We start from the raw sequence: 22,482 nt of genomic DNA, 5'->3' as shown, positions 1-22,482 counted from the left end.
TCGGCGCCTTACAGAAGAAACAAGGGGAAAAGAGAACTCGAGAATAGAAGAGTCAGAGACACCCCTGTTGGGGAAATCACTTTCGGGTTTAGGTGGGTTATAACAAAAGATGCCACCAACTACGGACTCCGAAATTATGTGCTGGACTCAGGACCGTAGCGGACTCCGCCTGGCGCGCCACATCCACGATCGATCTGGCAATTAGCACAATTGCCAGTGTAGGCTCTGTCCACGGATCCCAGCTGAGGCTGAACAGGATAAGAAAGAGGAACACAATAAGAACACGTATCACATGGTGCAACTTTGAAAAAATGGCTATACCAATTACGAGGCTCCATCTGTGCGACCCCATTGAGTCGCCGAGGCGCTGTTCAAGTTGTGTATCTCGGCCATACGACCATCTTCGCTCCCCTGTCCTTGAAGTTGTTGATGGCCCTTCCATCTGCCCGTGGGGTTTCTTGGGGGCACACGAGCTGCGCTAGTAGCCCATGAACCTGCAGTGGTGAGGGAGTCTCGGAAGAATTTTCAACGACAGTTGAGTTATATGGAACAATACCCGTCACATCGTGAAGGCCGACGTCATGAGCGGGCTCTCAACAACATGGCGTCGGCGCAAGCATTTTGTGGTGCTGTAGGGAAATCTGTTGGAGTTGGGGTTGGGACTCGGCTTTGCGCTGAGGAGCTGGTGTGGGACACACATGAGCTGTTGTGTCTAATCAGCGGTGAGATCGACCGCCTATGGAAAGCCCAAGGAGCCCGAAGCCCAATCATGGTCAACGCCTCCCCGGTTGGCTCCTTCGGCGATGCTCTCCCAACTAAAATCCTGGCGCCCTCTCCACGCCTATAAGCGGCCCCCGACAGACAGGGTCTCCCGGCTGTGGTCGTGAAGGTGCCTGAAGCCTGAGCCCGGAGGGTACCCCCTAAGCCTCTTTCAACCCCCTTCAACAACGTTGTCGATGACAGTTGGCCTGCAGTGCTGAACTGCTGGGCTGCGGCCCGCCTTGCGCTGCACTAAACCCCATCCCGCTGCCCATCCAACAACTTGAAGTGAGAGTTGGGCCAGTGGCTGCTGCTCTTTATTTCATTAAACATAATACCCTGCGCCTTCGTGTCTCGCCGCTCCCGCCTCATACTATTGCTGACCTCACTACCTCCTACTACTCCCTTTCTCCCTTTACAAAATTTCTCTTGACTTCCTTGTATGACCTTTCCTCCGAACCGTTCGTTCCTTCTTCCTCTGCCAGCTTCAGTATAGACGTTCGGGTCTGTGGTTTGGGACATCGGTTTTAATTGGCGTATCACCGGTCTCCTATTCTTTCTTGACAGCTTGGACCCCGCGAATTCGCAACTCTGAGCTGCCAGAAACAGAGGTGTCGGGTGTATGAGATAGGGTCTTAGCAACAGCCATGGCTCCCACGGTGAACGGGGTCAACGGGACTCGCAAGTCCTCGCTGACGAACGGAACCACCAGCTCATGGCAGGCAAAGCACAACCTCGCTCCTCACTTTATTGGGGGCAACAGACTGGAGAATGCTCCTCCCAGCAGAGTCAAAGACTTTGTCCAAGAGCATGATGGACACTCAGTCATCACCTCCGTGAGTTCTTTCCTCTGCCCAAAAGGAATCGTGTTCCAGAGCGCGGCTGACGTGTGAAATGCAGGTGCTTATTGCGAACAACGGTATTGCCGCAGTCAAAGAGATCCGCTCCGTACGAAAATGGGCCTACGAGACTTTCGGCGACGAGCGCGCCATCCAATTTACTGTCATGGCCACCCCAGAAGATCTGCAGGCGAACGCAGACTACATTCGTATGGCTGATCAATATGTTGAGGTATGGAACAAAGTGCAATCGCAGAAAGAGAAGAAGAGCACAGGCTGACACTGAGGATACAGGTGCCCGGAGGGACCAACAACAACAACTATGCAAACGTTGAGCTGATTGTGGATATTGCTGAGCGCATGAACGTCCACGCAGTCTGGGCAGGCTGGGGTCACGCCTCCGAAAACCCCAAATTGCCAGAATCTTTAGCTGCGTCGCCGAAAAAGATCATCTTCATCGGCCCTCCAGGGTCTGCCATGCGGTCTCTGGGTGACAAGATCTCCTCCACAATTGTCGCGCAACATGCAAAAGTGCCTTGCATTCCCTGGTCAGGGGAAGGCGTTGACGAGGTGGAGATTGACGAGCACGGAATCGTCACCGTGAGAGAGGATGCCTACGAACGCGGTTGCGTACATTCTCCCCAAGAAGGTCTGGAAGCCGCAAAGAAAATCGGGTTCCCTGTGATGGTCAAAGCCTCGGAAGGAGGCGGTGGCAAGGGTATCCGAAAGGTCGAGAATGAGGAGGAGTTTGAGGCACTGTACAATGCCGCGGCCAGTGAAATCCCTGGCTCGCCCATCTTCATCATGAAACTCGCAGGCAATGCCCGACATTTGGAGGTGCAGCTGTTGGCAGACCAGTACGGCAACAATATCTCTCTCTTCGGCAGAGATTGCTCGGTGCAGCGGAGACATCAGAAAATCATCGAAGAAGCTCCGGTTACAATCGCCAGTCCAGAGACCTTCCACTCCATGGAACAAGCAGCCGTCCGACTGGGTGAATTGGTCGGTTACGTCTCAGCGGGCACAGTCGAATACCTCTACTCGCACGCAGAGGACAAGTTCTTTTTCCTGGAACTGAACCCTCGTCTCCAGGTGGAACACCCTACCACTGAAATGGTCAGCGGCGTCAATCTGCCGGCCGCCCAACTTCAGATTGCCATGGGTCTTCCGCTGCACCGCATCCGTGACATTCGTTTGTTGTACGGTGTGGAGCCACACACTTCGACCGAGATCGACTTCCACTTCAAGAACGAAGCAAGTCTGAGAACCCAACGACGCCCGAGACCAAAGGGACACACCACGGCCTGCCGTATCACCTCTGAAGATCCTGGCGAGGGCTTCAAGCCCTCGAGTGGAACAATGCACGACCTGAATTTTCGGTCGAGTTCCAATGTTTGGGGTTATTTCTCCGTTTCTTCAAACTCCAGCATCCACAGCTTTTCTGACAGTCAATTCGGTCACATCTTCGCGTATGGCGAGAATCGTTCTGCTTCTCGGAAACACATGGTGGTCGCGCTGAAGGAATTGAGCATTCGTGGTGACTTCCGGACCACCATTGAATATCTCATCAAGCTGCTAGAAACGCCAGCGTTTGAGGACAATACCATCACCACCGGCTGGCTCGACGAGCTGATCTCGAAGAAATTGACTGCCGAACGTCCTGACCGGATGCTTGCCATTCTTGCCGGTGCTCTTACCAAAGCCCACATTGCCAGCGAGGCCTGCCTTGCTGAATATCGCAAGGGCTTGGAGAAAGGCCAAGTGCCAACAAAAGATCTACTGAAGACAGTCTTCCCTGTTGACTTCATCTACGAGGGCCAGAGATACAAGTTCACTGCCACCCGTGCAAGTCTCGACAGCTACCATATCTTCATCAACGGTTCAAAATGCTCTGTCGGAGTTCGAACTCTTGCCGATGGTGGTCTGTTGATGCTTCTGGCCGGTCGATCCCACAGTATCTACTGGAAGGAAGAAGCCACTGCTATCCGCCTCAGTGTCGATAGCAAGACGTGCCTGCTCGAGCAGGAGAATGATCCCACTCAACTCCGGACACCATCGCCCGGCAAGCTGGTCAAGTACACCGTTGAGAATGGCTCTCACGTCAAAGCTGGCCAGCCCTTCGCCGAGGTCGAGGTTATGAAGATGTACATGCCTCTCATTGCTCAGGAAGACGGCGTTGTTCAATTCATCAAGCAGCCAGGTGCCACTCTGGAAGCCGGCGATATTCTCGGCATCTTAGCACTCGACGACCCATCAAGAGTCAAGACGGCCGAAACGTTTACTGGACAACTTCCCGACATGGGACCGCCTCAGATCGTTGGCAACAAGCCCCATCAGCGATTCGCCCTCCTCCTGGGCATCCTGCAAAACATCCTTATGGGCTTCGACAATCAAGTTATCATGGCTTCCACCCTCAAAGAGTTGGTAACCGTGCTGAGAGATTCGGAACTTCCGTATGGCGAGTGGGTGGCAAGAGCCTCAGCACTGCATGCGAGAACTCCACAAAAGCTGGATGCGCAGCTCGACCAGATTGTAGAGCGCGCGCACTCGCGTAAAGCCGAATTCCCCGCGAAGCAGCTTCAAAAGGCCATCAACCGCTACATTGAAGAAAACATGTCTCCTGCTGATGGAGCGACGCTCCGGGGCACTCTGGAACCGCTGGATGAAGTGCTTAACAGATACGCGGATGGACTCAAGGTTCACGAGTTCTCAGTCTTCGCTGGGCTACTCGAGCAATATTACCAAGTCGAGAGCTTATTTGCTTCGGGCACCCATCGGGATGAGGATGTGATCTTGAAGCTTCGCGAGGAGCACAAGAACGATCTATCCACGGTTGTTTTTACGGTACTGTCTCACACCCGCGTCTCGGCCAAGAACAACCTTGTTGTCGCCATTTTGGACATGTACCGACCCAATCAACCGAACGTCGGGAATGTCGGCAAATACTTCAGACCTATTCTTCGCAAGCTCACCGAGCTGGAGTCGCGTGCTACCGCAAAGGTTGCCCTGAAGGCGCGAGAGTTACTGATTCTTTGCGCTTTACCCTCGCTCGAGGAGAGATCCTCACAGATGGAGCACATCCTCAAGTCTTCGGTTGTCGAATCGAAATACGGTGAGACAGGCTGGGAGCATAGGGATCCGGACCTTGATGTCTTGAAAGAAGTCGTTGACTCTCGTTATACCGTCTTCGATGTGCTGCCTCTGTTCTTCGCGCACCATGACCCTTGGGTTGGTCTTGCGGCTCTCGAAGTGTATATTCGCCGCGCGTACCGTGCGTACACCGTCAAGGAGATCGAATATCACAACGATGTTGATCCACCCTTCTTCATCTCCTGGGACTTCGTCCTGCGGAAGGTGGGACAATCCGAATTTGGCTTGCCACTGGCTTCCTCCTTCCCGTCTGGACAAGCAACTCCTTCACAGCAGGGCAATCCGTTCAAACGCATCACCTCGGTGAGCGACTTGTCGTATCTTAACAGGGTGCAAGGGGACGACGAGCCTTCGCGCAAGGGCGTCATTGCGCCTTGCCATTACTTGGATGAGGCCGATGAGACCCTTGCTCGTGCCCTAGAGGCCTTTCCCAAGTTTCCCAAAGAGAAGCGTCCCAGCCAGGCCTCTCTGATGCCAACGCTCGACACCCAGAGAAGACCACAACAGGCACAGCAGAAGATAGAGGTGCCCGATGACGAATTGACAAACGTGGTCAACATTGCTATCCGTGACATCGAATCTTTGGATGATGACGAAATCCTTCGCCGCCTGCACAGTTTGATCGCCGAATACAAGTCAGAGCTCCTTGCGCGTAAGGTGCGCCGGATCACTTTCATCTGCGGTCACAGAGAGGGAACTTACCCCGGATACTTTACTTTCCGAGGCCCTAGCTATGAGGAAGACATGGATATTCGACACAATGAGCCGGCTCTTGCTTTCCAGCTTGAGCTTGGAAGACTGTCAAGGTTCAAGATCAAGCCTGTTTTCACACAGAACAGAAACATTCATGTTTATGAGGCCATCGGTAAGGGAGAGGAACGAGACAAGGTTGTCGACAAGCGCTACTTTACTCGGGCCGTTGTCCGACCTGGTCGTCTAAAGGATGAAATTCCCACAGCGGAGTATCTGATATCCGAGAGCGACCGCTTGGTCAACGACATCTGCGACGCTCTTGAGATCATCGGCAATAACAACTCTGACCTGAATCACATCTTCATCAACTTCACTCCGACTTTCAACCTGCAGCCTCGGGACGTTGAAGAGCAAATTGCTGGCTTTTTGGAGCGATTCTCTCGAAGGTTTCTACGTCTTCGAATCACAGGAGCAGAAATCAGAATCCTGTGCACAGATCCTGAAACCGGAATGCCGTATCCTCTTCGTGTTATGATCACCAACACTTCCGGGTATGTCGTGCAGGTTGAGTCGTATGTTGAGAAGAAGTCTCGCACCGGCGAGTGGGTATTTGAGAGCATCGGTGGTACCACCAAGGTTGGCTCTATGCATCTTCGACCCGTCTCCAGCCCCTATCCGACGAAAGAGTGGTTGCAGCCGAAGCGCTACAAGGCTCACCTTATGGGCACGCAGTACGTCTACGACTTCCCGGAGTTGTTCAGACAAGCGGTCCAGAACAGTTGGGCCAGGGCGATCGCCAGACATGCTCCTCTCGCAGAATCGAGGCCAGAGATTGGCTCATGTCTCGACTATAGCGAATTGATTCTGGACGAGAATGACAACGTCACCGAGGTGTCGCGTGAGCCCGGTACCAACAGCTGTGGCATGGTTGCCTGGCTTCTGACTGCCAGAACACCGGAATATCCGAGAGGCAGACGGTTTGTGATCATTGCCAACGACATCACCTACCAAATCGGTTCTTTTGGACCTGTCGAGGACAAATTCTTCTTTAAGTGCAGCGAATTTGCTCGAAAACTTGGTATTCCCCGTATCTACCTCTCTGCCAATTCAGGTGCCCGTATTGGCATGGCTGATGAACTCATCCCTCACTTTTCAGTCGCCTGGAATGATGAAGAACATCCAGAAGCTGGCTTCAAATATCTCTACCTGACTCCGGAGAAGAGAAAGCAGTTGAGCACCAAGGACGTGATCACCGAACCAATTGTCGAGGATGGCGAGGAAAGACACAAGATCACCACCATCGTTGGTGCGAAGGATGGATTGGGCGTGGAATGCTTGCGAGGCTCTGGTCTCATTGCTGGCGCCACTTCCAAGGCTTATGAGGACATCTTCACCATTACCCTCGTCACGTGTCGATCTGTCGGTATTGGTGCCTACCTCGTCCGTCTGGGTCAACGTGCCATTCAGATTGAAGGTCAACCGATCATTCTCACCGGCGCCCCTGCCCTCAACAAAGTATTGGGTAAGGAAGTTTACACGTCCAACTTACAGCTTGGTGGCACTCAGATCATGTACAAGAATGGAGTCTCCCACATGACCGCCAGCGACGACTTCCAGGGAGTTGAAAAGATCGTGGATTGGATGTCCTTTATCCCCGACAAGAAGGGTCAGCCAGTCCCAGTCAGCCCCTCAGCGGATACTTGGGATCGTGACATTGGTTTCTATCCCCCGCGGCAACCTTATGATGTCCGACATCTCATTGCCGGTAAACAAGATGACGAAGGCTTTGTGTCTGGTCTGTTCGACCAGGATTCTTTCCAAGAGGCTCTCGGCGGCTGGGCACGAACTGTCGTTATCGGTCGTGCTCGTCTGGGTGGCATTCCCATGGGTGTCATTGCGGTCGAGGCACGCACTGTCGAGAATGTCATCCCGGCCGACCCTGCTAACGCCGATTCTATGGAGCAAGTTGTTCAAGAAGCCGGCGGTGTCTGGTATCCCAATTCTGCCTTCAAGACTGCCCAGGCTCTCAAAGACTTCAACTATGGAGAGCAACTTCCCGTCATGATTCTGGCCAATTGGCGTGGTTTCTCTGGTGGTCAACGAGACATGTACAACGAGGTGCTCAAGTACGGTTCGTATATCGTTGATGCCCTCGTCAAGTATGAACAGCCCGTTTTCGTTTACATTCCTCCGTTTGGGGAACTCCGCGGTGGATCATGGGTAAGTCGAAAAACTCTGACTGTTGATTTTCACAAGTGCTAACGTGGTCTTAAGGTCGTCGTCGATCCTACCATCAACCCGGAGCAGATGGAGATGTACGCCGATGAGGAGTCTCGTGGTGGTGTCCTGGAGCCGGAGGGTATTGTGGGTATCAAGTATCGTCGCGAGAAGCAGCTTGAGACTATGGCTCGATTGGATCCCATCTATGGAGAACTCCGAGCTCAATCTGTCCGCAAAGATCTTACTCCTGACCAGCTGAACGACATCAAGACCAAGATGACACAACGCGAGCAACTTCTTGCCCCTGTCTACCAGCAAATTGCTCTTCAGTTCGCCGATCTGCACGATCGCGCTGGACGTATGCAAGCCAAAGGGACGATCCGCATGCCACTGAAATGGCAGAACGCGAGACGATTCTTCTACTGGCGTCTTCGAAGAAGATTGTCGGAAGAAGTCCTGCTCAAGAAGCTAAACAGCAGTATCACGGCCGGTGGTGCTCCTGTGGCCACTGGCGCATCATCTACAAGAGAGACCAACCTCGCCTTGCTCAAACATTGGTCTGGATTGTTGGATGTGGAATTTGACAAGGATGACCGCAAGGTGGCAGAGTGGTATGAGAGCCACAGAAAAGAAGTGTACGCCAAGATCGATGCGGTCAAGAGCGAATTTATCAGCAAGAAGGTGGCTGAATTGTTGATGGGCAACAAGGAGGGCGGCTTGAAAGGAGTGCGTGAGGTTTTGAGTTTGGTGCCCACGAGCGAGCGAGATCAATTGGTCAAGTATCTGACCGGTGCTTGAGAAATTACAACGGTAATAATGGGTGTCATGGTTGAGGGTTTCATGGCCAGTGTGTTACTCCAGAAGGTTCGGTGGACAAAGAGTTTTGAGATGCTGGAAGGTCTTGGGAGCGGATCGTCTTGTCTGCGCACAATGGTCGTCGGGTTTCCTGTTGTTGGCGTATCAATCTCTGCATCTATACTTTCCAGTTGTCTAGCGTGTAAAAAGCAGAAGCATGCATATTAACATCCTTGGTTCAACTGGTCAAGGTGTGTGAAGTGTAAGCTTCCACATTGGAGTCAAGAGTCTGCACTTGTAAGGGGTTTAACACAAGGCTGTATCAATTAAGGGGGCTACTAAGTGCGAGTCACGATTCATCGCGCAGATGCTGACTAGGTCCAGAATTCAACCAGTATTCTTGAGGATCCCGGTGCCTTGGTACTGTTTGGTAGGTACATCGACCGAACCATTCAGTGTATGCTAGCGGCAGCGGCTGCAAACTGCTCCATAACCTTGCTCACTGCCGGCCTAGCCATCAGCGTATCCAACCACTTCGTATAAGCGGGATATTTCTCCTTCTTCTCACCACCTTCCTCTCCTTCGGCGACGAACAACTTCCCATCCCGATTCAATATCGGCACCTTGGCCACCAATGCGGCATAAGGCACGAAACTGAGGTCCGCGTAAGTGACCTTGTCGCCGACCAGGAACTCATGCTTGGCCAGCCACGAATCCAAGACGCCCGTGACGCGCTCAATCTCGTTCAAGTACCGCTCGATCGCGCTGGGCAGTTTCTCGGGGTGGAAGAAGAGGAACCACGTGGCCTGGCCGAAGTAGGGCCCCTGGCCCGAGACCTGGAACATGAGCCACTGGTTGAGCTGGTGGTATTCGCGCACGGCCGTGGCCGGGTAGGACAGTTTGTGGTGCTCCGCGTCGTACGTTTCGACCAGGTACTGTATGATCGCGCCGGACTCCCAGAGCGTGATGCCCGTGTTGGGGTCTTCGATGGCCGGGGCGCGGCCGTTGGGGTTGATGGAGATGAACGGCTCCTGTTTCAGGGCGGGGCCGTCGAGGTTGACCTTCTTGTACGGCAACCCAAGCTCTTCGAGGATGATTGCGACTTTGACGGGGCTGTAATGGGAGTATTAGGATTGCGAGATCTAGATCTAGATTTGGTGGCTGTTGTTGGTGTGAGGTAAGGGTGGGAATGGGTGCTGGGAATCATGAGGGTGAGAGGGGAGATGTAGGAGGGGGGAAGGACAGAATATAGATCAAGCGGGATGATGCGAGGATGGGAAGTTGACTTTCTTGTGTTTGTATGTGTGTGTGTGTGTGTGTGTGTGTGTGTGTGTGTTGTCCAAGACCTATCGGGCCATAGATATAGGTAGGGGGGATAGACAAATATAGTTCAAGTAGAGTAGGTAGACAGCTTCGACTTACTTTGGACTGTGTCCATGGGCGTAGAGAGTGATCGGTTGCAGGGAGGACGACATCTCGTGGAAGGTTCGATAGACGTCAGGAGGTTGCCTGTGTGTTTCTTTCGATTGAGATCTGCGATCGAAGAAGTAGATATCTGTCAGTGAGAAAGATTTCGATCCTGCTTGGTTCTGCTTCTGCTTGTCAGTTTCGAGAGGAGGACTGCCCGCGTGAGACTGATGAAGGAAGGGGGTATTTATATTAGCAGAGAGGAGGAGAGGAGGAGAGGAGGAGAGGAGATGGCATATTTCCAAGCAGGTGCCCCACAGCCAGATTCACTAGCAAGGGCATCAGGACAACATTCGTCCTGCTGTTTCTTTTGTTGTGCAATCATTGTGTGGTTGAGGTTGAGAAGCGAAGCACTGAGCCTGACCGTGGCATGTTGGACGACTCTCTGTCCCGGCCGAGAGAGACGAGGGAGATGGTCAACTGTGGAGGGCATTGAACAGGGGGAACAGAGCCGATAGCCAATCATTGAACAGGCAGCCACGTGACCGCACGTGACCAGATCCAGATCACGTGAAGAGCTTTTGTCAGCAACCTTGAGGTCAATGTGGTTCAGAACCTGAATATGCCAGTGCGGCGTCTTAACTCCGAAGAGTGAATGGTAGTTCTTGTATCGGCGCAATGGAGTCTCCGGTCTCATCTTCGCTGGACCGCAGATAGGGGTCCCGGAGATAGGCACGAAGGGGAGAGGAGATTCGTCATCAGAACAAGGGGGAAGACAGGTACGTAGCAGAATCAAATCATCTCTCGGCCGAGACCTTCAGCTTCATGTTGAGCTTGCTGGGGATTTAGTGTAATAACACACTAACGGCTGATGGCTGTAGGTAGCCTCCTCAAGCTGTCCTCTTACTGCTGATCAGAACGTCCTTTCAAAGGCTGCATTGCAAAGGATGTTCCCTGCTCTCCGTCCGTCATCTCGTTCGATTCGATGATGAAGTGAATCACCACCAGTTGTGTTTGTGGTCAGGGATCGGCAAGGAGTTTTGAGAGCAATACCTTCCTTGCCTTGGACAAAGCCGCGAGATATATTGAATCCTCAGGTCGGTGGCAAAGTTAAGCATGAACACCGGAATGTGATTTCTGTCAGACCACCTCAATTATGCTATTATTTTGTGAGTGGCAGCTTTCCCGGCCTGTCTTTACAACAATATCCCCTCTGCGGGGCTTTATCTTGACCGCGTAAGGCTGCAGCGCCACCGCTTCGTGTCGCTACCATTTCAACAGATACCTGACTCCCAGCTGCAAGCCACGAGGGCACCATCCTCAACTGTGATACTTCTACTTGTCTTGGATATTCTCTGCCTTGCTCATACGGCAAATCCACTTCTGCTGTGCCTATCGTCCAGCATGTGTCGGGTCTGATCTGCATATCGCGTATATCGCGTATATCGTATATATCGCTGGCTAGAAGATGAAGATCAAAGACAAACCATCCGAGCCGACTTCGAACAGCCGCTTCCTGGAACTTCCTGTGGAGGTGCGCCAGTCGATTCTCACAAGCGTGCTGCTCCCACTTGATCGTTACATCTATCTCAGCCCGAAACAATCATGGGTGGAACTGGATCGCGCAAAGACCTTACCCTGTCCACCGATTCTGCTCGTGTGTCGGCAAATCCACGCCGAAGCAGTTCGGCTGATGTATCTACGAGCAACAGTCGTCATCTATGCTCAACCGGGGTTTTTGGCATTACCGTCTCGACTGCCGCACCGGAAGCTGGTACGCCGTCTTGATATCGGCATCCCAATGGCAGAGCAGAACTCCGGCCTGTCGCTAGGTCGCCCCAAAGCCAAGATCTACCTACCAATTGCACCGGATCGGCTGCTCCCACAACTCCAATCAGTCTTCCCGCAGGCACGAGATATCTCGCTCACCCTATGTGCGATACCTCCGCGAGCGGTGCCGCACATGTCCTCTCTTTCAGGAGCCACCGTCTGCGACCTGCGTGCTCTGCTTCTCCATTCACTCTTGAGCGATAAAATCACCCGAATCCGCTACCAATTGACGGACAAACTGTCGTACGAGCTTTTCGATCTTGGCCAACACGGCTCTCAAGAACTGTTGAAGGAAAGAGTGGGACGGGCCACCGACCTACCGAACCTTAGAGAAGTGGAGTTCTATTTCACGACACCCTTGTCAAAGCCGGCGCATAACAGACCGATCATGTGGACTGCAAGGACGGCCCCGGCGTCAAGCATGACCATTCTGTATCGAAGCCTTCGACAAGAGCGTGGCAGGATGAGGTCGCTCGGAGAGAAGTTGCCCGTTGTCTTTCCTCAGGTTGAGAGCCTGAAACTCTGTCGCATGTTGTATTGGCGTGGCAGTATTACCTACGAGCTGATTGACATGGGAGAGCCGGAGGCTAAGGCGGTGCCCAAATTGTTGAAAAGAAGAAGCATTGGGTGGTGACCATATAGAGTCCGGGAGTCCACCGTAGCATAACTTGTATGTAGTACGAGTTCCGAGATCAGGGCTGACTGGCGAGGTGATAAACCATGCTGCAAGAAAACAATTCGATCTCGGGACAATTGTAGGTCAAGCAACGTGCGTCGTGTGAAGATGGAGGTTTTCGGATGTGATATCCCATCGTCATTTAAAAGCGGCAAGATTTTGATCCTCAAATATCTTATCGATAAGCCGCCAGAAACTTTTTCGCAGTTTGTCTTCCAAGTTCCTGCGGCCGCTCAGATTTTTGGATACAATCGTCCCAGCAATCTCAGCAACGGCCGGCGCTGTTGAAGCGCGGAGCACGAAAGTACAATTACAGTGCCTGTGGCTTTTGACGTTGCGGCAACGCAGCAGACCCGGCAACATGTCGTCCACGAAGACGCAGACCAGCACAAAATGGTCTGTAGAGTACGACACTGTTAGAAGACAGAAACTCTTCAGAAACACGCCGAAAGATCGCAGCGCCTTTCCAGCCCTCCAAGCTGCCGTCAAACCACACATCGAGTCATTCAACGCATTATGGGACGAGAAGTTGATCGACGCAGGCTTGAAGGACATTGGCGTCTATACGGTTGTGGATGGAGACCTTCGGAATCCCAGTCGAACGATACCCCGGAACAAGCTTGATTTGAGAGTGACGGAGGTTATGTTGGACAAAGCTGTTCTGCCTGCCTCCAATAAGTTCAGCATTCAAGATCGAAACATTTATCCCTCGGAATGTCGGGAGAGACATGCCACCTACCGTGGAAAGCTAAGAGCAAGGCTACAATACAGAATCAACAATGGAGATTGGAAGGAGTCTGTACGGGAAGTTGGCCAGATGCCCATCATGCTGCGATCAAACAGATGTCATCTGGAGAAATTCTCTCCCGCCGAGATGGTCCGCCATAAGGAGGAATCGGAAGAGTTGGGCGGCTATTTCATCGTGAACGGAAACGAGAAGTTGATACGCATGTTGATTGCGTCCCGGCGAAACTATCCCATGGCCATTGCCCGAAATGCTTTCACTGCAAGAGGGCCGACCTTTTCAAAATTCGGTATCCAGATTCGCTCCGTCAGGCCCGATCAGACCTCCCAGACCAATGTTCTTCATTATTTGACAGATGGAAATGTCACCTTTCGATTTTCCTGGCGGAAGAATGAGTATTTGGTGCCAGTGATGATGATCCTGAAGGCTTTGGTTCATACAAATGACCGAGAAATCGCTGAAGGCATCATCGGCACGTCTTCTAGCACTGCCACGCCGAGCTCCTTCGTCTCTGATCGCGCCGAACTACTTCTGCGGACATACAAAGTCTACAATCTAAAGACAAGAGCCCAAACCCTAGCCTATCTGGGCGAGAAGTTCAGGCCTGTTCTGGGCAATCCAATCACGGTGCCGGATGAGAAAGTGGGCGAAGATTTCCTTAGGAAGGTTGTTCTCCCACATCTCGGCAACGTCGACGTGACTCCAGCTCAGAATAACGACAAGTTCCAGTTGATGCTCTTCATGATCAGAAAGCTCTATGCTCTAGCTGCAGGCGACTGTGCTCTGGACAACCCCGATGCCGTGTCAAATCAGGAGATTCTTCTGGGAGGGTTTCTGTATGGAATGATCCTGAAGGAGAGTATACACGACTGGTTAGTGGGCATTGGAGGAGCTGCTCGAGAATGGCTGAGGATGAAGAACGGCTCGACATTTGCAGACGCCAGTTTCGATGCCGATTTTCTTCCCAAAATCGTGCGGAGAACGAATGAAAACCTGGCTGGTAGGCTGGAATACTTCCTGTCGACCGGCAACCTGGTCAGTCAGACGGGGCTCGATCTATCGCAGACATCCGGTTTCACAATCTTTGCCGAAAAGATCAACTTCTATCGCTTCATCAGCCATTTCAGATGTATTCACCGTGGTACATTCTTTGCACAATTGAAAACCACCACGGTCAGAAAACTATTACCCGAAAGTTGGGGCTTTCTCTGCCCGGTCCATACACCTGATGGTTCACCTTGTGGACTGTTGAATCATCTGGCGCATCAATGTCAGGTCCAAATCAAGACCATTGACACTACAGGCATCGAAAAGGCCGTCAGTCAATTTGGACTTTACTCGGTACCCGCGATGGAAGTGAAGGATAGTCTGTCGGTTCAGCTGGATGGCCGAATACTGGGTTACTGTTCAGCGAAACGAGCAAAAGAGATCGCCCAACTACTCCGACACTGGAAGGTCAACGGCAAGCATAACATCCCGACCGAGCTTGAAATTGGGTATGTGCCTACTTCAAATGGAGGTCTTTACCCTGGCCTGTACCTCTTCACCGACCCATCTCGCATGCTTCGTCCTGTCAAATACCTCCCCTCCGACAAGCTCGACTATGTCGGCCCATTCGAACAGCAATACATGAACATTGCCTGTGTGGATGCCGACATCATCCCGAACCTCACGACGCATATCGAGTACAAGCCCACCAACATCCTCTCTATCCTCGCCAATATGACACCTTTCTCCGACTTCAACCAATCGCCCCGAAACATGTACCAGTGCCAAATGAGCAAGCAAGCCATGGGCACGCCGTCGTCCAACATGATGTGCCGGACCGACAACAAAGCATATCTCCTCCAAACCGGACAAACACCGGTTGTCCGACCACCACTGTACAACGAGTACGGGCTAGACAATTTCCCCAACGGAATAAACGCGGTTGTGGCCGTCATCTCATATACTGGATACGACATGGACGACGCCATGATCATCAACAAATCGGCGCACGAGCGCGGATTCGGCGACGGAGTGATGTACAAGACCAAAGTATACGAACTGAATGAGAAGTCACGAAGCAGTCGGTCCAAGACGGAAATCAAGTCTCTATTCGGCTTTGCCGAAGGCGACCCCAACCTCTCGACAGACGTCCTTGGAACTCTCGACCCCGACGGGCTCCCTCCGGTGGGGACGAAAGTCAGCGAAGGGTCGGTGGTACTGGCCTACCACAGCGTCATGTTCGACCCGTCCGAAGGCAAGCTGAAGAACCTGGACGGCAAGACCAGCTTCTTCAAATACAAAGACGCGGAAGAGGCGTACATCGACCAGATCCGGCTGATCGGGTCCGAGACAGGCGACCAGCCGTGCCAAGCCATCAGCATCAAATACCGGATTCCGCGGCGCCCGATCATCGGCGACAAATTCTCGTCGCGGCACGGGCAAAAGGGAGTCTGTTCCATGCTGTGGCCCAGCCAGGATATGCCGTTCAGCGAGTCCGGGATCCAGCCGGACGTCATCATCAACCCGCACGCGTTCCCGTCGCGCATGACGATCGGCATGTTCGTCGAGTCGCTCGCGGGCAAGTCGGGCGCGCTGCACGGTCTGGCGCAGGACAGCACGCCCTTCTCCTTCGACGAGGACAACACGGCGGGCGACTTCTTCGGCGACCAGCTGCGCCAGGCCGGCTACAACTTCTACGGCAACGAGCCCATGTACAGCGGCGTCACGGGCAAGCAGTTCGCCGCCGACATCTACATCGGCGTCGTCTACTACCAGCGCCTGAGACACATGGTCAGCGACAAGTTCCAGGTCCGCACCACGGGCCCCGTCAACGCCCTGCACGGCCAGCCCATCAAGGGCAGGAGTAAAGGCGGCGGTATCCGTGTCGGTGAAATGGAGAGGGATTCGCTCATCGCCCACGGCTGCGCCTACCTGCTGCAGGACCGGTTGATGGACTGCAGCGACAAGCAGCGCTCCTGGGTCTGTCGCTCGTGCGGCAGTTTCTTGAGTACCATGATGGTTCCGAACCAGTTCACGTTGGGCAAGAAAGGCGGTCGCGTCGAGCCCAGTGGCATCGTGCGCTGTCGTGCATGTGCTCGCCCGGCCACCTTTGAGGATAGCAAGATGCTGGTCTGGGAGGATGGCGCCGGGCGCAAGTTCGTCGGCGGTGACAATACCACCGTCGTCAATGTCCCTGGTGTTCTGAGGTATTTGGATGTCGAGCTGGCAGCCATGGGGGTGAGGACGACATTCCAGATTGAGGGTTAATTAGTCAGTTTAGGTCTCATCGTCGGCGCTGTACATAGATACAAATAAGTTGATTGATGTTCACCATTGTGACTTGTCCGCTAGCCACGCTATCTTGTTTCAGATTACATCCCGGCTGTTTCACCGTCTCGCTTGATTTTGTCGTTATGCCATGCGCCGGTTAAGCTAGTACAGAAGGGTTCTACACGGTCAGTCTCCCTCGCTGGCAACGGATGCTATGATACGTGAAGGTAAGACTTATGAGATGCGACAGGCCCGACAAGGCCGAGATGCTGTGGCGACGTGTTCGACTCGATGACTCGACAAGGCTGGACTTGAGGTCATTAGAAGCAAGAGGGCATGCCTGACATATAAGGTCACCACTTTCAGTCTTCCGTGTCTGCCGGGGTTGTTATTGTCTACAAGAATAACAAGACCGACTGAGGCATGGTGAAAAACTTTTAACGGTCTATTGCAGGCCTCTCCACAGTATTGGATTGGATTGTACGAGTTTGAGCCCTTTCAGCATTGCGAGGATCTCGTCTTGCGAGAGGAAACCCCATGACCTCCCCCGCTCAACCCTCATCGCCATGACTGTCCTTGACGACATCATCCGCATCACTATCAGCATCCGCGCCGTCCAGATCCCCGTCGACATCGACCAGAGCCTTCTCGGCCGTCCCCTTGTCCTCTCCCTCAGGCTTGATAGGGATCTTGGTGGCTTCGACGCCGCCAGACGTAACGAACAGAAACGTCTCGCTAGGGAATGCATCAACATGGTTGAAGAAGTTGCCAAAGACGTTATCCTTCTCTTCATCCCGGTACATGCGTTCGTAGATCTGCTCCTGTTTGAAGCGGTCCATTTCATCCTTGTACTTGTCGAAATCGATCCGCTCCTTGCCCAGATCACCCTTGGCCCGCTTGTTGTACGAGTCAAAGACCGGCCTCTCCAACAACAAGCCCAGACTGGGCGCTTTGGGGATCGAGATGTTCTCTGGACCCAAGGCCTCGTAGATGCGATGAGGGTCGCAGCCGCAACGGACGACGAGAGCAACCATTCCGACCATCTTTCGGATCTGGTGCATCATGAAGCTCTGGCCGTGGACTTTCATGGAGAGCCACTCGGTGCCATTGATGAGGATGGGCTTCTGGTTGACGACGAAGGACTTGATCACCCGTTTGGACGACGGGTCTCGGAATGTCTTCTGGATCGTGAAGTTGTGGTAGTTCTTCGTGCCGACGTAGTAGTTGAGCGCTTCCTGGATTCGAGCGAGGCGGGCTGCGGGCATGCGATAGGACCGTTTCGCGTTGATGTATGCTTGTCGGATGCGTTTTGTTGCTTCGGTGAGGATTGCTGACCGCGACGGTTTGGACTCAGCGACAGTTGAGTCACTGGCCTCAGGATTGGTGTCCGCCGCTGCCTCTGTTTTGGCTTCATCGGCAGCTGTCGTCTTTTCAGCACTTTCCGTCTTGTCTTCAGAATCGGTGGCGTTGACTGCCAAACCATCCTCTTGAGGAATGCCCCCTGAGACTGTGGCAGCGGCTTCCACCTTACCCTCCTCGGCCTGGTTTTCGAGAGCTTTGGTGTCCGCATCTGGCTCAACGTCTGGTCGCGCCTTTGTGTCGGAAAATTCTGCCTCCAGATCCCCGCCTTTCAACCAGAGCGCTTTTTCCAAAATAGCCCTAACATCGTCGTCGTATTCGGCCAAGATAGGCTTGATCACTTCTTCGTCGACCTTTTCCCAGAACCCTTCAACTTCTTCTTGTCTTTTCCTGTATGCTTCCGTGTCGCCCTTTTTCTCCGCCCATTCCTCGAGCTTCCTTCCCATAAAGCTACTCGGATGTGGTGGTAGAAAGCTGTGTGAGGGAATCAGATACTCATAAATCCGCGAGTCTACTGCTTGATAGGCGCTGAAGCTGTTGTTCGTCCTCTCGAACCCCCAAACCCGAATCTGCGGGGTCAGACTATCGTTGATCTTCTTCACAATATCGGGGTCCTCGATGATCAATTTCAGCGAAATGACATTGCCTGCGGCATGGACACCTTTGTCCGTCCGCGCACATCGTACAAAAGAGGATTTCTTGGGATCGTCGGCGTTGGCCTTCGAAATGGCGCCCGCGGTCACAAAGGCCTTGAAAAGGTCCCCCTCGATGGTCTTTTTGTCGGTTGTCCTGCCCAGGTTAGCCGCGTCGTTGAGTCCCCAGACTCAGCAGGCCTTGCTTACAATTGCATGCCATGGTAGCCTGTCCCTGCATATCCGATCAGGACTGCAACCTTCTTCTTGGGCTTTCTTTCTTCAGCCGCCAAATCTTCCTCGCTGAACTTGGTAGCGTAGATCGGCAGTTCGGCTTTCCCTTCATCGAGTCGGCGCTTCTTTGCGGCTTGCTCTTCATCGTTCCGTTTCCGCTTGTCTACTTTTGTTTTACTTGGCAGGTTAGCCTTGCAATCTCGATATGTGAGATCGTTCCACCGCAGACAATGGCCATGTGCTGGAGGAAAACATGTATGGTCTCATGAAGAGTACTCACGCCCATTCGTTCCTCCCCATATCTCTTTTCTTGCCTGGACGACCCCCTCTACCACCTCTCCCGCCTCCGCGTGAAAAATCCTTCGAATACGGTCTTCTGTCATCCGGGCCACGTCGGGCTTCTTGAGGTATTCGCTCCGCGGTGTTCTCGGTTTTTGATCTAGAGTTGTACTCGGCGGAGGGGTTGGCGGCTGTAGATGACGCAGACGCGCCTGGCGCCGGGACAGACGATGAGCTAGATTCCATACTTGCGACCTTTGGAACATGGAACAAGCGCAGAGCAACTACTGTCGGCGTCCGCCGTGAAATGAAGTTTTGCAGACTCGGTGGACTGTGTTTCCCCACCTGGGTGACAGCATTCTATGAAGTACGTACTCCGCTGTATATTTACTCCAGTGGAGCATTTGGATCTTAGCGCTCTTGCCAGCCTTGTCTGCTTCCTTCTCGCCTGCCCCTGAAATCGCAGTCTCTAGCCTCGTATTCCTTATGCCGTTCATGCTCACTGTCGTGTTTCTGCATTGCTGTCCGCCACAGAATCCTCGTCTCACCAAGAGACATGACATACAGCAGATCATCCAACGTGCGCACCCCACCTGCGGTCTTGATCTGGACGCCCTGCTTTGTATGCACTCTCTCTGTACACTGTACTCTGTGGTAGTATACAGTATGGCAAACGTAAGGAGGCTTGGGATACTCCCCATGGCAGAGCGAGAGGGAGGGAGGCCTGGATTGACTACAGACTACACGAGCAACGGGTCTTACTATCTCATCTCAATATCAGTTTGGATTTTCGGCATTGTTGCCAGCTACATGCTTCAGTGTAATGACTAGCTATGTTCGACGCCAGTCAAGTTCAAGCTCAACTCCCATCAGATGTTGTGTCCAGGGCTTAACCCTTCTTGATCGGTTCCTCTGGAACTTTTGCCGTTGTGGGAGAGATAAGCATTCCATGCCAGTGCCACTCAGCTGCATGCCAGCCCACCGTCCGGTCCGGTCCGACCCGCTCGCTCTGGCCTCGTGCAGTACTCCGTAACCCCGACGTCGTCATCTCATAGCTCGTTCATCGTTCGCTCCAAGCAATGCACGTGTTTCAGAGACCCGTTGTTGGGACTCTGTTGCCCCTACCCGTTCATCCGGAGAAGCGAGACAGGATGTTGAGCCAGCCGGTCTTCGCCGTCTTCTGGAAGTCGGGAAGGACAAGGAGGTTCATGTTGTGAGTCTTTTCGATGGTCGCTGGCTTGGTCTGAATCCAGTCGATCATTCTCAGCAAGCAGTCTGTCCAGTGACTCATGCGGTATTGGTCTGCAACCTCCTTGTTCTCGGGCGCATAGGGAGCATAGAACCATTCGAACCCGTAGCCTTTGTGGAACGCCTCCGACTTCTTCTGCAGCAGCTCTTGGGCCCGATTCAGGTAGATGTGGGCAATGTCGGTCAAGCCAATCGAATTGCAGTTGTTGACAAAGTCGCAGAGAGTGATGACGAGGAGTGCCGACACATGGACGTCGAGAGGGTTGAAGCGATGCTTGTTCTCGGGAGACGCTGCGGCCTCGGAGGCAAGCGCTGCACTCATCCCTGCGCAGGTCTTCATGATGTCAACATCCAGCATGCGGCGGTGGACACGGACGGTCAGAGAATCGACGAAGTTCATGACTTGCTGCACGATCGGGTTCTCTTCGCCAAGTTGTGAGAATCGTTCAACGGTGTTTGCCAGGGTGGGCCTAATGAGGGTCTTGATGAAGAAAATGGCCATTTCCTTGCCCTGTCCCTCGGTGCCGAAGAGAGCACCGTAGGCATAGCCAACCGCGGTGGTGGATTCTGCGATGAAGGCCGCTTCGGGGGTCACACATTCGGTGGCTGCGACTTGGCCGATCAGAAGCTGGTCGCCCATAGCAGCCAGATCGAGGCCTCCTATGCCGATGCTGAGAGAATGGTATTTCGCGAGGACGAATGCGCAGTTGTAAGCCTGTTTGACGATTCGGTCGAATTGGGCACGATCCTTGATGGTGTCGTCCTCAGATGAAAATGAGCCGCCCGATCGCAGATGAGCGAGGGTGACCAGGCTGTACTGAAGTAGTTCTGATTTCGACATAGGCACTTTCTCGATGGTTCTGATGTCGTTGTCGCTCTCCAGTGCAAGCAGCAAGAATGTCCAGAGACAGGCCAGGTTTTCATCCTCGGTACGACTCTGTGGATCTTCTTTCATCTGTTCCGCCATGTAGGCTGCCAAACCGGTGTAGTTCTGAAACAAGTCAGGTGAGAGGGCACGCTTGGTGCGGTCTCCATTCATTTCGGGGCTTGCGTTTGAAGGACCGTTGTCGTGATCGCCATTGACAGTAACATCATCGTTGGCGTAAGGGAACAACTCGACGGCGACGGCGAAGGCATGGGAGAACTCTGGTGCTTGCGCGATGACCTTGACGACGGTGGCGGCATCAGGAAGGAGCGGGAAGAGAGGCTCGACTTGTTTGTAGTATCTGTTCAAGAAGGTCGTCTCCATCTTGAACGGTTGCAGGTTTGCAGAAGGCTCAAGTTGCCGACGTTTGGGTGGAGGAGAGGTTTCAGGTGCTGGCCAGTTTGGATCCACGGTCTCAAAAGCCTGTGTTGGTTCTGACTCTAATGGTCCTGAAGCAGGATTGGCTTGATCGGGTGCGATAGCAAGACTTCCACGATCTCGAGGGCGGTTCGCAGGAGCGGCAGCAGAGGAAGACGAATGAAGACCCCAGGCACCAGAGCTTGGAATTCTATCACGCTGGAAGTCCGATTGTGCAAATGGACGAGGTTCGTTGAATGAGAAGGTGCGCTTGGTAGCAGAGCCGGCAGATTTTGGCAACATTGTCTCGGCATAAGGCGCAAACGCGACACCAGCATCCATGGATTGGCGCAGTGCCTGCTTTTGTACAAGCTCAACTTGTTCGACACGCTCTGAAAGTTCACGGATGTATCTACGCCTTCATTAGTTGCGGGTGGTCATGACAAGGCTGGATCTCTGCTCACCCTCTGGATGGTCCACGCTTCATCGGCTTCCGTTCGAATTCGCATAGTGCACCTGCCTTCTGACAGTTGGAGCAAGTCTTGGGAGTCCCGTCGGCCTCAGTTGGAGCGTCACATCGCACCTAGTAATGGATCTGGTTCAGTAACGTCCTATGTCTCTCAAGAGTATAGTGGATCTACCTTCTTTCTCCGACATTCATCACAAGCCCGTGAAGTCTTTGATCTCTTTCTCTTGTCGCCGGTCTGTGGAGCCTGTGCGCGTTCGGAAGAGTTGTCGACATTAACAGGTAGAGCACCGGGCGCGAATGAAGGAGGGGCGTGGTCTGCGGGTTGCGACATTGTTATTGCGGGATCAGTATTTGCTGCGGTAGGACTTGCGCCGGCGGGATTTAGAGGAGTATTGTTCAATGAACCGTGACCAGCAGTGTCGACAGGTTGTGCGACATCTTCAAGCTGGCGCTGATATTGTGGCATAGGATAGTTGGAGGGCATGGTCAACTCCGAGTCAATAGGGAAAGGGTAGGTAATTTGAGTAAACTCAGGCGCGCCAGGAACTGGAAAGTTAGGCTTCGGATCATCACCAGACGGATCGCGTCCGTTCACATTGCCCGCCAT

At 53.2% G+C, this 22,482-nt stretch overlaps 6 protein-coding genes across 6 annotated transcripts; 3 read left to right on the top strand and 3 right to left on the bottom strand.

The window, feature by feature from the left end:
* Positions 1-1,406: 1,406 nt before the first annotated feature.
* On the top strand, positions 1,407-8,459 carry A1O1_00322 (acetyl-CoA carboxylase; the record flags this gene model as incomplete). The annotated part of the gene is made up of 4 exons (XM_007721242.1): positions 1,407-1,595; positions 1,660-1,830; positions 1,893-7,661; positions 7,716-8,459. The coding sequence occupies 4 exons, from the start codon at positions 1,407-1,409 to the stop codon at positions 8,457-8,459; spliced, it is 6,873 nt and encodes a 2,290-aa protein (XP_007719432.1).
* Positions 8,460-8,908: 449 nt separating this feature from the next.
* On the bottom strand, positions 8,909-9,931 carry A1O1_00321 (glutathione S-transferase; the record flags this gene model as incomplete). The annotated part of the gene is made up of 2 exons (XM_007721241.1): positions 8,909-9,569; positions 9,879-9,931. The coding sequence occupies 2 exons, from the start codon at positions 9,929-9,931 to the stop codon at positions 8,909-8,911; spliced, it is 714 nt and encodes a 237-aa protein (XP_007719431.1).
* A 1,400-nt stretch (positions 9,932-11,331) lies between these two features.
* A1O1_00320 (uncharacterized protein) lies at positions 11,332-12,327 on the top strand (the record flags this gene model as incomplete). The annotated part of the gene is made up of 1 exon (XM_007721240.1): positions 11,332-12,327. The coding sequence occupies one exon, from the start codon at positions 11,332-11,334 to the stop codon at positions 12,325-12,327; it is 996 nt and encodes a 331-aa protein (XP_007719430.1).
* A 403-nt stretch (positions 12,328-12,730) lies between these two features.
* Positions 12,731-16,369, top strand: A1O1_00319 (DNA-directed RNA polymerase I subunit RPA2; the record flags this gene model as incomplete). Its single annotated transcript, XM_007721239.1, has 1 exon — positions 12,731-16,369. One exon carries the CDS (start codon positions 12,731-12,733, stop codon positions 16,367-16,369), a length of 3,639 nt encoding a protein of 1,212 aa, XP_007719429.1.
* A 554-nt stretch (positions 16,370-16,923) lies between these two features.
* Positions 16,924-19,122, bottom strand: A1O1_00318 (tRNA pseudouridine38-40 synthase; the record flags this gene model as incomplete). The annotated part of the gene is made up of 3 exons (XM_007721238.1): positions 16,924-18,520; positions 18,574-18,774; positions 18,878-19,122. 3 exons carry the CDS (start codon positions 19,120-19,122, stop codon positions 16,924-16,926), a joined length of 2,043 nt encoding a protein of 680 aa, XP_007719428.1.
* An 883-nt stretch (positions 19,123-20,005) lies between these two features.
* A1O1_00317 (uncharacterized protein) lies at positions 20,006-22,482 on the bottom strand (the record flags this gene model as incomplete). The annotated part of the gene is made up of 3 exons (XM_007721237.1): positions 20,006-21,818; positions 21,871-21,989; positions 22,048-22,482. 3 exons carry the CDS (start codon positions 22,480-22,482, stop codon positions 20,006-20,008), a joined length of 2,367 nt encoding a protein of 788 aa, XP_007719427.1.

Source organism: Capronia coronata (genome assembly GCF_000585585.1).
Source record: "Capronia coronata CBS 617.96 chromosome Unknown acBCG-supercont1.1, whole genome shotgun sequence".
Classification (NCBI taxonomy): domain Eukaryota; kingdom Fungi; phylum Ascomycota; class Eurotiomycetes; order Chaetothyriales; family Herpotrichiellaceae; genus Capronia; species Capronia coronata.
Note: the sequence above shows the minus strand (reverse complement) of the source record. Positions and strands in the feature narration are given on the sequence as shown.